Source organism: Centroberyx gerrardi, chromosome 16 (assembly GCF_048128805.1).
Source record: "Centroberyx gerrardi isolate f3 chromosome 16, fCenGer3.hap1.cur.20231027, whole genome shotgun sequence".
NCBI lineage: Eukaryota > Metazoa > Chordata > Actinopteri > Beryciformes > Berycidae > Centroberyx > Centroberyx gerrardi.
The window spans coordinates 12,099,725-12,112,224 of record NC_136012.1 but is presented as its reverse complement, the minus strand read 5'-3'; the positions used below and the strand labels follow the sequence as shown (position 1 = coordinate 12,112,224).

At 46.8% G+C, this 12,500-nt stretch overlaps 1 protein-coding gene across 1 annotated transcript in view; it reads right to left on the bottom strand.

Annotated features, from left to right (window-relative positions):
* LOC139916858 (A disintegrin and metalloproteinase with thrombospondin motifs 2) overlaps positions 1–12,500 on the bottom strand; it is a 102,467-nt gene that overhangs the window by 29,582 nt on the left and 60,385 nt on the right. Inside the window, exon 4 of the mRNA XM_071905874.2 lies at positions 413–618. Within this exon, the coding sequence (XP_071761975.2) occupies positions 413–618 (206 nt within the window). The remainder of the gene's footprint in view (positions 1–412; positions 619–12,500) is intronic.

The following is a 12,500-nucleotide window of genomic DNA, read 5'->3' as shown; positions in this document are numbered from 1 at the left end:
TCCATTACAAATACAGTACAAATTTTGTCGACTCTCCTTAAGCATCAGCAACTGGATGGCTGAATGTAGAGCCATTCACAGTGAACGATTAGTCAGCAAAGAAGAGAAGAGTAATCTGGCATTATTTTGTTTGTGCGCTTTATTTTGTAATTTTTCCAATTAAAAGAAACTCGTCTTAACTCTACTCTACTCTAACTTCTAAAAAGTAACTCAGTAACTTTTACACTGAGTGCATTTTAAATGAGCTACTTTTAACTTTTACTTCAGTAGATTTTTACACTGGTGATTTTATTTCTACTTAAGTCAAAATTCAGCAAGGTAACAGTATTTCTACTTGAGTAGGATGCTTTAGTGTTCTTTCCACCCCTGCTCTTCTGCCTATGTGTGTGTGTTGGTGTGAGTGTGCACTTACAATGTTCATGAGTGTGAGCAGGTACTTCTGGACGTGCTCCTTGCCGTGGAACTGGACCACCGAGTCGTCGACGCCCAGCAGCACCTCAATGTTATAGGTCTTTTCGGGGCTGTGCCTGCGGGCGCGTCCCGCTCGCGTCTGGTTGATGCTCTGCTCCACACCGCGGTACAGAGACTCCAGGTCCATCAGACCACCCAGATCTGCACCTACAGGAGGGAAACACACACACACACACACACACACACACACACACACACAAGTTTAACACTTAACAACTGTGCATTGAGACAGGGAGGGAGATTTGATGCATCTAGACTTGGACATATACTCATACACACACACACACACACACACACACACACACACACACACACACACACACACACACACACACACACACACACACACCTACACACACACACACTACCTGTATAGAAAACTGTGCATATCAGTACTGGCAGGGATTTAGTGGAGGGTAAACCTCTTTTGTATTTGCAGAATACATTTTAATTACACTTTAATTTAAATATTTATGATCTAAAATTCAGAGTATAAATCCTATTAAGTAGCATTGAACTGATCACATGAGTCATAGGGTATTTTAAGAAAAAAAAGCATAAATTAATGAAAAAAAAATGCAAACACTATATCACTGAGTACTGGTTTCTTGTTTTTCTGTCTGCAAATGTTTGCATTCCTTCAAATGTGCTCAGATGGTGTGTTTGTACTTGTGTGTGTGCATGTGTGTGTGTGTGCATGCTTACACATGCACATCCATATGCACATGTGTACTTATTTGAGCGCGTGTATGTCGATGTCTGTCTTCTTTTTGCTTGCCAAGACACCAGTTGACAGAACTGAGCATGTGTGTCCCTTGTAACCGTTGGTAACGGTGCGGCTATCCTTCACAGATCCTCCCCTAATCAACCAAATATTTCTACTCCCATCTGAATAAAAGCAGCAGATGGTGCTTGCTAAACACATGGATTAAGACAGCTCCCTCACACAGGGGCTGCCCACCCTGCTCTCCTCTTGGCTCACTCTACACTGGAAAAAAAATACAAAAAAGGCATTCCTCACAAAATCACTCAAGAAACTCAATTTGAGGTTATTCTATGGGAAACGCACGCAAACTAGCCCCGCTTTCACCTTTCTTCTATTCCTTCTATACAGGTAATATTTTTGGATAAATTCATATGTGTTGTTACAATGTTTGGACGTTTGGATAAACTGTAATCGTAACGATTGTGTTGGCTTTTGAGTGTCTGGTCTGGTTCTATTTTTTTTCCTTTTTAAACCAGGCAAACAGCCAGAGTCGGTGAGTAGAGAAGATAAATCGTCCTGTCTCCAGAGCCAAGGCCATCCTTCCCTCGCTTGCTCTCCTCCCTCCTCATCCCTCTCTCTCTCATCCTCCCGGTATGTAGACACAGCGTGGCCTTGCTTGTATGGAAGCCATGGAAGGCCGAGTCATGCAGTCTTGAACATGGGGTCTCGGTGGAGTCGACAAGCTCTATCCTCCCTGGCTCCAGCCAAGGCCTCCCACAACCAAGGATGACACGCAAAACAGCGCACAAGCCTGCACGGAGTGTGTGGCGTGTGTGTGTGTGTGTGTGTGTGTGTGCATGTGTGTGTGTGAGGGTGCTTGTGAGTGAGTGTATATACAAACATTTCCAATAGGCCTATAAATCACAGTTCCAACGGGAGTTTTTATTTAGTTGAAGCCGGGCTGCAGGGCCGATCTAACTGTAATAGATAGGCTGGTTTTAACTATGGAGTTGCATTTGGAGGTATTGGGTGGCGAATTGGTTCAACACGTGGCATGGGGAACAGTTGGAGTCCCGCTGTTTTGACACATACACTCTGACTTAGAGTTAGTGCCGGGAGGAGGCAAGAGAACAAGATGCAAGAGAAAGAGATGGGGGGGAGGGAGACAGAGAGAGAGAGAGGGAGAGAGGGAGAGAGAGAGAGAGAGAGAGAGAGAGAGAGAGATCTGCCACCTTGCCTCCCAATCAGCAAGGGGCATCCTGCTTTCCCACTCCCTCTTATGCAACGTTTCCAAGGCAACGGGCTCATGGGTAAAACAACGCACCGCATGGCTAATATTGGCTTCCGAGTCGCTAGGAGAATGAATCTGGAAGTCTGAATATGATCCCATATCTGCCCATATTCCAGTGAGTGACAGAATGTGGCAAAGCCAGGCCTCTGACTCCCCCTGCACAAGTGGAGAGAGGGAGGAAAAATAGAGAGGGGGGGGGGGAAGAGAGGTAGAGACTGAGAGAGAAAGAGAGAGACTAATGTAGGGAGAGAAGAGACACTACGGAAGGAGAAATTAAGGATTTTTCCAGCGCACGCTCTTTTCTGCTTCGTATCTGCACTCGCTGAAAACGTCTCCCCCTTATTAAGAGAGGGAGCTGGAATTTAGGCGGTGTCCTTCACAACAACCCTTGCCTCTTCGCAGCTATAGCTGCCTTTAACGAGCCTGATGTCATAACCGCACCATCTGCTTTTAAAGACAGGTCCAGATATTTTTACCTCTGCTTATGTAATGTTGAGACAAAACACAGAAAAACAGTATTATGTTCTCACTTTCAACTCTGTGCTGTTGCAAGAACGCCGTGCCTTGAAAACGGCAAATGAGAAAACGCCGGGCTGTTGCATAATTCGGAGCCGCAGCTGTACGATAAGTGGCGAGAGTAAGGGAGAGATAACTCAAAGTGACACCGGCAGGGTGGGGAATGAGAGGTGACTAAAACGAAGGTTGAAATGCGCTCGGCCAGGTGGCGAGGTCTTCCTGTTTAACCGTCTCACGGCAAACTCGCCAGAACACAACTCTTCCCCTGCCTCGGCCGTTCTGGAGCAAGTTCTTGATGAGAACTGCGGAGGAATAAGGTGCAAGAGAGGGAGGGAGGGAGGTGAGAGGTAGAGCTAAGGGGTGTGATGGATGAGAGAGAGCGACGAGAAGAGACCAGAAGGACCTTGGGTGTTGTGAGTTCCGCTTCGAGCTCCTGCGGTGATGGAGAATATCACTCTCTCGTAGAGGCTCCGCGTCTGCGTGTGTGACCGCAGGCAGAGCATCAGGCTGCGCGCCGCCGTGCTTCTCACTGTAATAGCTCACATTATCCTCTGTCCTCCCGCAAGCCCCGGGAATCAAACTGCGATCGCTCTCCACCTACATACACGGGATTGATCGCAATAATATTCACTTTTCCTTCCTCCGAGGAGTATCGCCTTCAATCCCGGCCCGCCTCCTCATTCGTGCCTCCGCCGCTCTCTGTACGCACTCCCCCACCGCCCCAACCTGCACACACACACACACACACACACACGCCCACAACCCTCCAGCCCCCTCCTACCTGCGCTTTCCTTTCCCTTCCCACCCACCCACCCATTCCCAATCCTCATTTACACACTCTTTACGCCATCAAATTTTCTCTCTCTATAAACTCCTCTCCTCCCTCGACGGCCCCCTTCCCTCCCCCTCCCTCCTCCTCTCCTTCCAACTATCCCACTCCTCTCCAGTATTCTCATTCAGGTGGGGTATAGAGCGCGCCCTTATTAGGAGACAAAGGTACTTTGTCTTTCAACCTTTGCAAAATGTCAAGAATGTCTGGTTGGCCGCAGAATAGGAGGGGCGGAGGGGGGGGCGGGGGGGGGGGTGGGGGTCGAGAGAATAGAAGCCACGACGAGAGACAGAAAGAGAGAGAGAGTGGGGGTGGTAATTCGGGTCAAGCCCTGTCCTACTACTGCGCGTCAGTCTTTGGTAAAGCATTGGGCGCTGGGCAGACGGGCGTGGCACGGCGCTCTGCTCTGCATTCTGGAGCTCTACTGTATATCGAGTGGCTTTGACCTTACGCTGGAGACTCTGGCAAGCTTCAAGGAAGGCACCGTGTGTGTGTGTGTGTGTGTGTGTGTACGAACATTTGTGTGTGCATGTGTTTGCATGTGTGTTGCAGAGACCTTGCTGTCCAACGCAACAAAGTAGCTACAAAGTATCTGTAGTACAGCGCCTCATGCATAGTGATTTATGTAATAGAGCAGAGAGACTCGGCAAATACGCACACGTACACACACAAACACACACACTACCAGGATAACACGTTATTGATAAGCGTTATCCACTAGTACAATCTCTACAAAAGTGTATAGTTTGTGGTAAAGTGTTGACTTTACAGTAAACAGTATTCTGTTTTAGTAAATAAGAGTTGGATTAATTTCAGTCCTCAGTAGCTGCATTCCTGTAATGATTCAATTTAAGTGAGGTTAAGACTGCTAAATTACACTAGATTATTTGGTATAATTGTACTATTATGTATTTATCTTTGGTATGGGATTTGACTTCTATAATTATCTGGAAGTGTTGATAATTCACTTAAATTTAAGGCTGCCTGCCCCCACAGGAAAAAAAAAACCCCATGAAGAACTAGGGTTTTATTTCTCCAGAAATGATTAAAGTTGATTATATTTGTTGTATTTGTTGTATATGTGTGGGTGTTAACAGGAAATCTACTGGTTTGTTTCAGTTCCTGATAAGAGGACTTTTCTTTAGGCCAAACCAACCAAAGTTAACTATATTAATCTAGAGCTGTACATGGAAAACGACATGGAAAACGGTTGATAATTCAAGTGACTTTCAGGCCACTTGCCAACACACACACAAAGTCCACAATGGGATACTACTCGCACTATACACACGTGATTCCAGGATATGAAGCTGCTTTCCTCAGGAATGATTAAATCTGATTGGGCCAAGATGAACTTCAATGCATCTGGACTATTCTACTAATGCGGTGCTTACTTACTAATGTCAGTGGTGGGAGGGATGGTGAACTTATACTTACCTGAGTTCAAGGCTGTCTATAGAGAGGCATGGGCATCCACACACACGTGGACTAATTTACTTACCGACACGTCTTGGTCACATAGCTCAAGGCATGGACACCTTGTCTCCTTGGTGACAGCTTTATGGGTTGTCAAGGTGATGAGTGGCTCGGACAGCTGCTAGCATCTGGGCAGGTAGCAACACGCCGCACTGTCCCACACAATGTCCCCATACCGAACACTCATTAAACCTAAGCCGCCATATGACTGTAAAGGCTATAGAGTCTGGATCACATAGCGAACTATGCTTCCCATAATCATTCTGCTGTTAATTATTTAGGTTGGTAATCAGCAATCTAATTTCACATGGACACAGTTCCCAGAAGACCGCGATAATTATTCAAACATCAAGCATTGAACTTTGCCCATTTATTAATAACTGCTTTAGGTTAGGGACGTTTATTTATAACTGTGGATTCTGTAATGCTGATGAGGGGTTTCAGTGGCCGAGTCTTTGCTGTGATTTTCAGGTCCCAACGTCCATATTATTTAGGCTGATGCATTGTATCTGCACTCCCTCAAGTTGAGGAGAGGACCATTTTTAATATTGTATGAACTATCCTTTTTAATCAGCAGGCGAGAGGACCACCTAACCTCACCACAGCTCAGTGTGTCTGTGTGGATTTCTGGCGGTTCGGGAGACAAGGCAACCTTTAGCTCTCCCCTGTTACATAACTGTCTGTCTGTCAGAAACAGAGAGGGCTGCTGGCTGGTGGGGAGGTGCTGTGGTGCACACTGATTCCCCCTGTGTCCTGCCGCACCGCCGTTTCATTAGCCTAGCTTAGCCATGGGTTAGTAATGACCATAACATATGCGGAGCTACCTACACATTCATAATGCAGAGCGACCAAATGAAATTAGCCAGTCAGGGGTTTGACACTAATCTATTCAAAGAAGGGAACTCAGATGATTGTGCACGTTGTCGCATATGAACCTCGGCACAAGGAACCAAGCGGCCGATCCCTGCCGCACCAATTACAGCAGCGAAGAACAGTCCCTTGTATAACATTAGGTTAAAGTCCTCATTCAAAACAACATCTCAAAACACAGTAATCCAATCATCACCATCCACTGAGGTAATATTCATCGCAAAGATCAGGCTTGTCCCCAAACTCTGCCTTTGCCCCGTGGTTGGACTTTGCGGCTCGCTGTAAACTGGAGAGCCTTAGTGTCCAATAAGACAGCAAAGCCAGGCTGATACAGAGCTTAGCTTATTGCAGGTCTCATCCAGTCTGAAAGTGGCCTGTCTGCGTGCCCGTCTGCCCGTCAGCCCGTCTATCCCTGTGTCTGTCTATATCCGTCTCAGGAAGCCAGACATTCATAAAGGTCTCTTATGAAATAAAGCGGAAGGAAAACATCTCCAGCCATCGCGGGGCAGAGAAGACAAACACTCCAGCAGTATGCAGATGAAGGTACAAAAGCATTCGCTGGCACAGACACAAACATGAGAGCGCATACACACACACACACACACACGGACACACACACACACATGTTCTGTACATAAACAAATGCAGACATATGTATGTAGTGCACACACTGATATCTGCATATAAAGACACAAACACAGAAATTCATATAGACACTGATGTACACTTCTGAATAATCTTTGTTTTCAAGCAGACAGGCCAAATTATTCATCTACATCTCTTGCCAACTTCTTATCAAGCTCCCCTGTATGTGTGTGTGTGTGTGTGTGTGTGTGTGTGTGTGTGTGTGTGTGTCCACTTTAAGAAAACTTGTGTCCGCTTTAAGAAAACTTGTAGCACTACAGATCCATCTGACTAGGGACTAGGGAAGTGTATGTGCGTAGAAAGAGAGAGGTAGAGAGAGAGAGAGAGAGAGAGAGAGAGAGAGAGAGAGAGAGAGAGAGACAGCATCAGAGAGAGGCTGTCAGTGAGGTGCAAGGTCCAGCTAGCAGAGTACCTATAAATCTCAGCAGAGACAGCCTCTCGCTATCTTGAAGGGTTTGTGGCCCCCTAGCCGCACCTCTCCTCATCCCTGCAACACCTCCCCATCCCTCTCTCTCTCTCTCTCTCTCTCTCTCTCTCTCACCTCGGCCTGCCTCTCCTTTCTCTCCCCCTCCCTCACCCCCTTCATGCGCTTCTCTCCCTCACTACTACTACCCATCCTCGCCTCCTCTCTCCTCCTCTTTCCCCGTTCTCCTCTCCTCATCTTCTACTACCTCGACTCCCTATTGCTTCCTCTTATCCTCTCCTATGTCTATTTTTTTTTTTTGTCTTCATTTTTCTTCACTCGTCGCATAGCAATATTTGTCATATTTTTTTCATCTAAACTTGATACTTTCCCTTGCTACATTTACCTTCCTGTTTTACAACAGCCCCATTGATCCGTGTGCCTCTTGCTCCACGTTTCCTACCTTCCTTGTCTTTTGCTGCCCTTTCCTTATTCTCCACGGTAAAAATGGGGGAAGACGATGGATCAGTCTCCTTCTGTTTGTTCATTATTTGTTCAACCATCCATCACACGCAATGTCTCAGACACCACTGATCAGATTTCTACTAAACTTGGGGGAATGATGCATCTCACCACTGCATTCCAGCATATTCAAAATGACACTAACTGGCCCAATGGGGGCGCTACAGGTCAAAACGAGGTGGCATGTTTGTTACTGATTGGCCGTGAAGTGGATTGCAACATCCGTGGGCGAGAGTGACATGTTTACTGTTCCTTGTTTCTTTTGTAAATTTTGCCTTGTATGGAGGCTGTGTGTAAAATGCACAATTAAATAGACTTGAAATTTCCTCCTCTCCTCTCCCCTCATCCCCTCTCCTCTCCTCTCCTCTCCTCCTCTCCCCTCCCTGCTCCTATCCTCATTTCTCCTTCCTTCACCCATAGCCCCAGGCAATGTCCTGTCCTGTCCTGTCCTGGCTGTGAAGTACTCGAAGAGCAGCCAACGCCAGCCACCTGAGACACCCAGCACCACAGTTATTATGACAGGCCAGCCAGCCAAACATCTGTCAACCTGAGCACTGTGGGGATGGAGGGAGTGAGGGGAGGAGAGGAAGGAGGGAGGGAAGGAGCGGAAGGAGGAAAGGATAAAAGTGAAGAGGGAGAAACATGGCAGAGACGAGGTAAAAAAAAAAAAAAGGCAATGAGGTGAGAGAGGAGAGAAAAAATAGAGAGGATGTAGAATTGGGAATTAGGTTCCAATCATCCTGCGACTGCTGGAAGAAATACCAGCAAAAATGCGACTGTACACACACATTATCCAAGGTGGCAGATGCCAAAGCTTCAGATACGTTATCCAATGTCTGAAGGCTGGTCTACTGTCTGAAGGATGACGCCACGTCATGTTCTATGGTATATCAGTTGAAGAAATAAGGGTGGAGGCATAACTGCAGTTAATCAAGGTATGAATGCAATGTTTCCTTGCACTTCATATGTAGCTGAGCGAGTCAGATAGCCAACAACCATCTGACTCGCTGATATTCTCGACTCCAAATGATCTAAATAGAAAGTCCGTATTATGATGCATGTCTTTCGATTAATTTCTAATTTGCAGTTATTATATTACAGTTTTGGGGTTTTACTATCCTTTGGTAGCTCATCAAGTCAGCTAGCTTGTAAAGTTCTACAGAATAGAGAAACTATATACCAGGTTATATAATATATGTCAATGTAAAATATATTACCCACATCATGGTGGTGAAGTGCAAATGCCAGAGCCTTGGTGTTGACGCTTCACATCTGTCGCCTGCAGTGCGCCGCAGACGCGTCAAACGAGATGTGTCAAATAACACACGTCAAAGGTCGCTTCCGGTGCCTTTACTGTGAGGCTTCATGGTCTCTCTCTTCATCGTTCTTTATCTCTCTCCGTGTCCTTCTCCGTTTTTGTCCATCGTTATTAATTTTCACAACCGCTGAATAGAGAGATCACAGTGTGCTGTAAACACCTGGATGATTTGACGAGGCAACAAAAGGCAGAGCAGTAAGTGCTTGGCCCGCAGGCAAGGCAGGGGGAAACAGCCGGAGCGAACAGGCGCTAATACATCAGGTCGCCCGCGTGTGAATGGCCCAGATAGAGACAGTGCCACCAGACAGGCAGGTGCTCCAGGAGCGTCTCAATCTAGAGGCCTGCTGACCGACAACCACCCAGTTCTCCTCTTGGTCTCCTCTCTCCTCTCCTCTCCTTTCCTTTCCTTCATTTCCTCTTCCTTTCATTAAATGTGCCTTTGAAAGCGCTTTCGAAAGGGTAGATAGTTAGATATAGAGTAAGAGTGGGTGAGAGAGAGAGAGAAAGTCTATCTAAAGGTGTGAGACAATATGTATGCAAATGTTCTCTCCAAGCAGCTCACCAACACGGGGCAGAACCAGAGGAAGCCTGCCACAGGGAGGCAGGGATGAGGATTTATCATCCAATATCATCTCATCATAAATGATAATGATAAACACATAAGCCGGGCTATAACATAGTTATATACCATCTCTAACCCTGCTACCTAAACAGCACAGTAAATCAGCAGAGATTACATTTTAATGTTTGAAGCAATTAAGCCGTGGAGTGTTTGAATACTCCATAGAATTGGACATGGAGAGCTGAAATAAAAATAAAAGTGCTTTGGCATTTAAGAACTGGCATGCTCTTACATCGAGAAATATTACTGCTCAGTCGGCCCGTGAATGCACAGACGGAGTTCGTTTCAATTGCGCGGTGCTCGAGCCAGACGGGAGAGAATTAATAAGGCACTACAGTGTATCGGTGTTACTAAATTGGCTGTGTTTCATAACAAAGTCTTTCAGAGCAATTATCAATTAGAAACAATTAAAAGAGCCATTCATCATTCTCGCTAAGCCGGCTCCGAGCGGGGAGCGGCGCCGAGAGGGAGGCTGATAAAAGTGTAATCAAAACCGTAATCAGCCGGCGCTCTCTCGACGGAGGCGGGTCCTGACGGAGCCGAGGTGCGTTACAGCAAAGATCGCACCTTCGCCCCGCTCCGCCGGACAGGACGCCGCGCGAGGCTGCCAAACAAACACATGGCCACCAAAGCGGCATCTGTGCAGCGAGAGGAGAAGATCCGCTTTACAGTCAAGCTGAGAAGAAACTTCAAACGATGCCAGGGAAATCACACTTCCATCCTTCGGCCCTTGGCAAACATCTCTATGTCGAGACTACATACAGCACAGTATGTGTCGGCTCACTGTGCGTGGTGTGTATACTGGGTGTATTGTGTCGATCGATACAGAAAATAAGTATATAAATTGTTTGCTTCCTCTCCTCATGTAGTTTAAAGACCCGCCCCAGTTTCCTTCATTGCCTCTTTCCTGGACTTCCCTTCCCTGGGCTTCCCACCAGCATATTAGCATCCAGATTATCTTTGTTTTGTTGGTAGCCAAGAGATACGATCTTAATGCAAAGATGCACTGGGGGAAAGCAGGCCTTGTATATCTCTGTGCCTCCAACTTCCCCAGCTATCAGGCCGGGGCACGGGGGTGAGGCTACACCCCCCCCACACACACCCTCACACACTCCCTCTACCCCCCACCGGCCGTATGGCTAATCAATGCAGCCTCTTCCGTGCGGCGGTAACCCTATACTCGAGCAGGGAGGATAGGGGAGCTACCGCCGCGGCCTCCCCCCTGTCTCTCCATCCTAATGAAGCTCCCAGGTAATCAAATCACTGTACACACAGGCAGATGGCCAATATGGGAACAACCGCCACGTCCCTTTGATGGTATCACGACAAAGTTTTCTAACTTGCCAACGAGTCGCTTCTCCTCCTCCTCCCTGCAAGTGTGTAGTGTCAACAAAAAAAAAAAAAGGAACGACGGTGCGGTTACATCTGTTCGAAATGCTCAAGGTGTGATGCGTTTCTCCATGTCTCAGGCAGCACTAGGCTCACTGATGAGGCATCGCACCTTTGGTGTCGGCCACACAGGCAGCTGAGAAAACCGGTCATACTGGCCTCTGTAACATGCTGTCCTGTGCTGAACTGTGGCTGAACATGTAGCTTTTTTTAAATGGGCTGCAACTTGTGATGTGATGTGTGCTAAAATGTTTCATATCCATTTGTGCCTTTTTTTTGTTTAATTCATCAGTCGGTATTTAAAAAAACAAAACAAAAGCTAACTATTTTGTATGGAAAGGTCTTAAAATGACACATAACTTTCATAGTACCCCATAATGTGCTTTACTTTGGGATGAAACTCTATACGGGCTAATCCCATTCATACATCATCAGGACAGCACAATAATCCACAAACACCACATTACAGGATTCACCATGCACTAATTACCTTTCAATCAACACGTTATTGTTGAGCCAACCAAATGACTTGGCATTAACTGAGGGCAACTGTTGGCAGCTGTACTGGAGACCAGCTCAGTGGGGTGATCTCCCCCAGCTAGATTTAATAAAGGAGGGTTATTATAAAGGAATATTTTCCCTGCTCTCCCAATCTAGGAGCTGGCACTAAGACCTGTCTCATTCTCCTCGCTCTGCAGAGCAAGTAATACCCACTAATCCTAGACATAGAAAGAGGCTGTGGGGAAGAGAGAGAGAGAGAGAGAGAGAGAGAGAGAGAGAGAGAGAGAGAGAGGGAAAGAGAGAGAGAGAGAGGGCAAGAGCGAGCGGTAATGTCATTATTTACATTTTTTATGCTAACTTCTATGCTAACAGAGTCCTTACTTCACCCTTCCACACACTCACCCCTAGACCCCAAAATGATGTGCATGAGAGAAAGTGTGTGTGTGTGTGTGTGTGTGTGTGTGTCTGTGTATGTGTGCGTGTCCACGTGTGTGTGCTGTTACCGCAGTTTGCCCTGTGTGGAGGACTAGACACGGCCCGAAGAGTCGCAATCCCCAACAGTGTTCATTAGAAGAGTTCACGCCGGCAGTGCGCGCTCACTCACACACACACACATACACACACACACACACACAGGAAGCTCCCAGGCCCATCCTATCCAGTGTGATGTAATGAGATATCTCTGCTGTTTCTCATTCTAGCCTCTTCATCCTCCACAGAACAGAAACCATTGACAGAGAGAGAGAGAGAGAGGGGAGCGGAGAGGATACGTGAGGAAAAGAGGAGAGGAGAAAAGGAAGAAGAAGAGAATAGAGCAGTAAAGGAGGAGAGAGGATAGCAGAGCAGAGAAGAGGACAGGAATAGAGGACAAGGAGCAAATCAGATTCCTCTGTTGCTGTCTTCCTCCCCCTCCCTGTTTAAGGGAGTAATACGTCTCCATC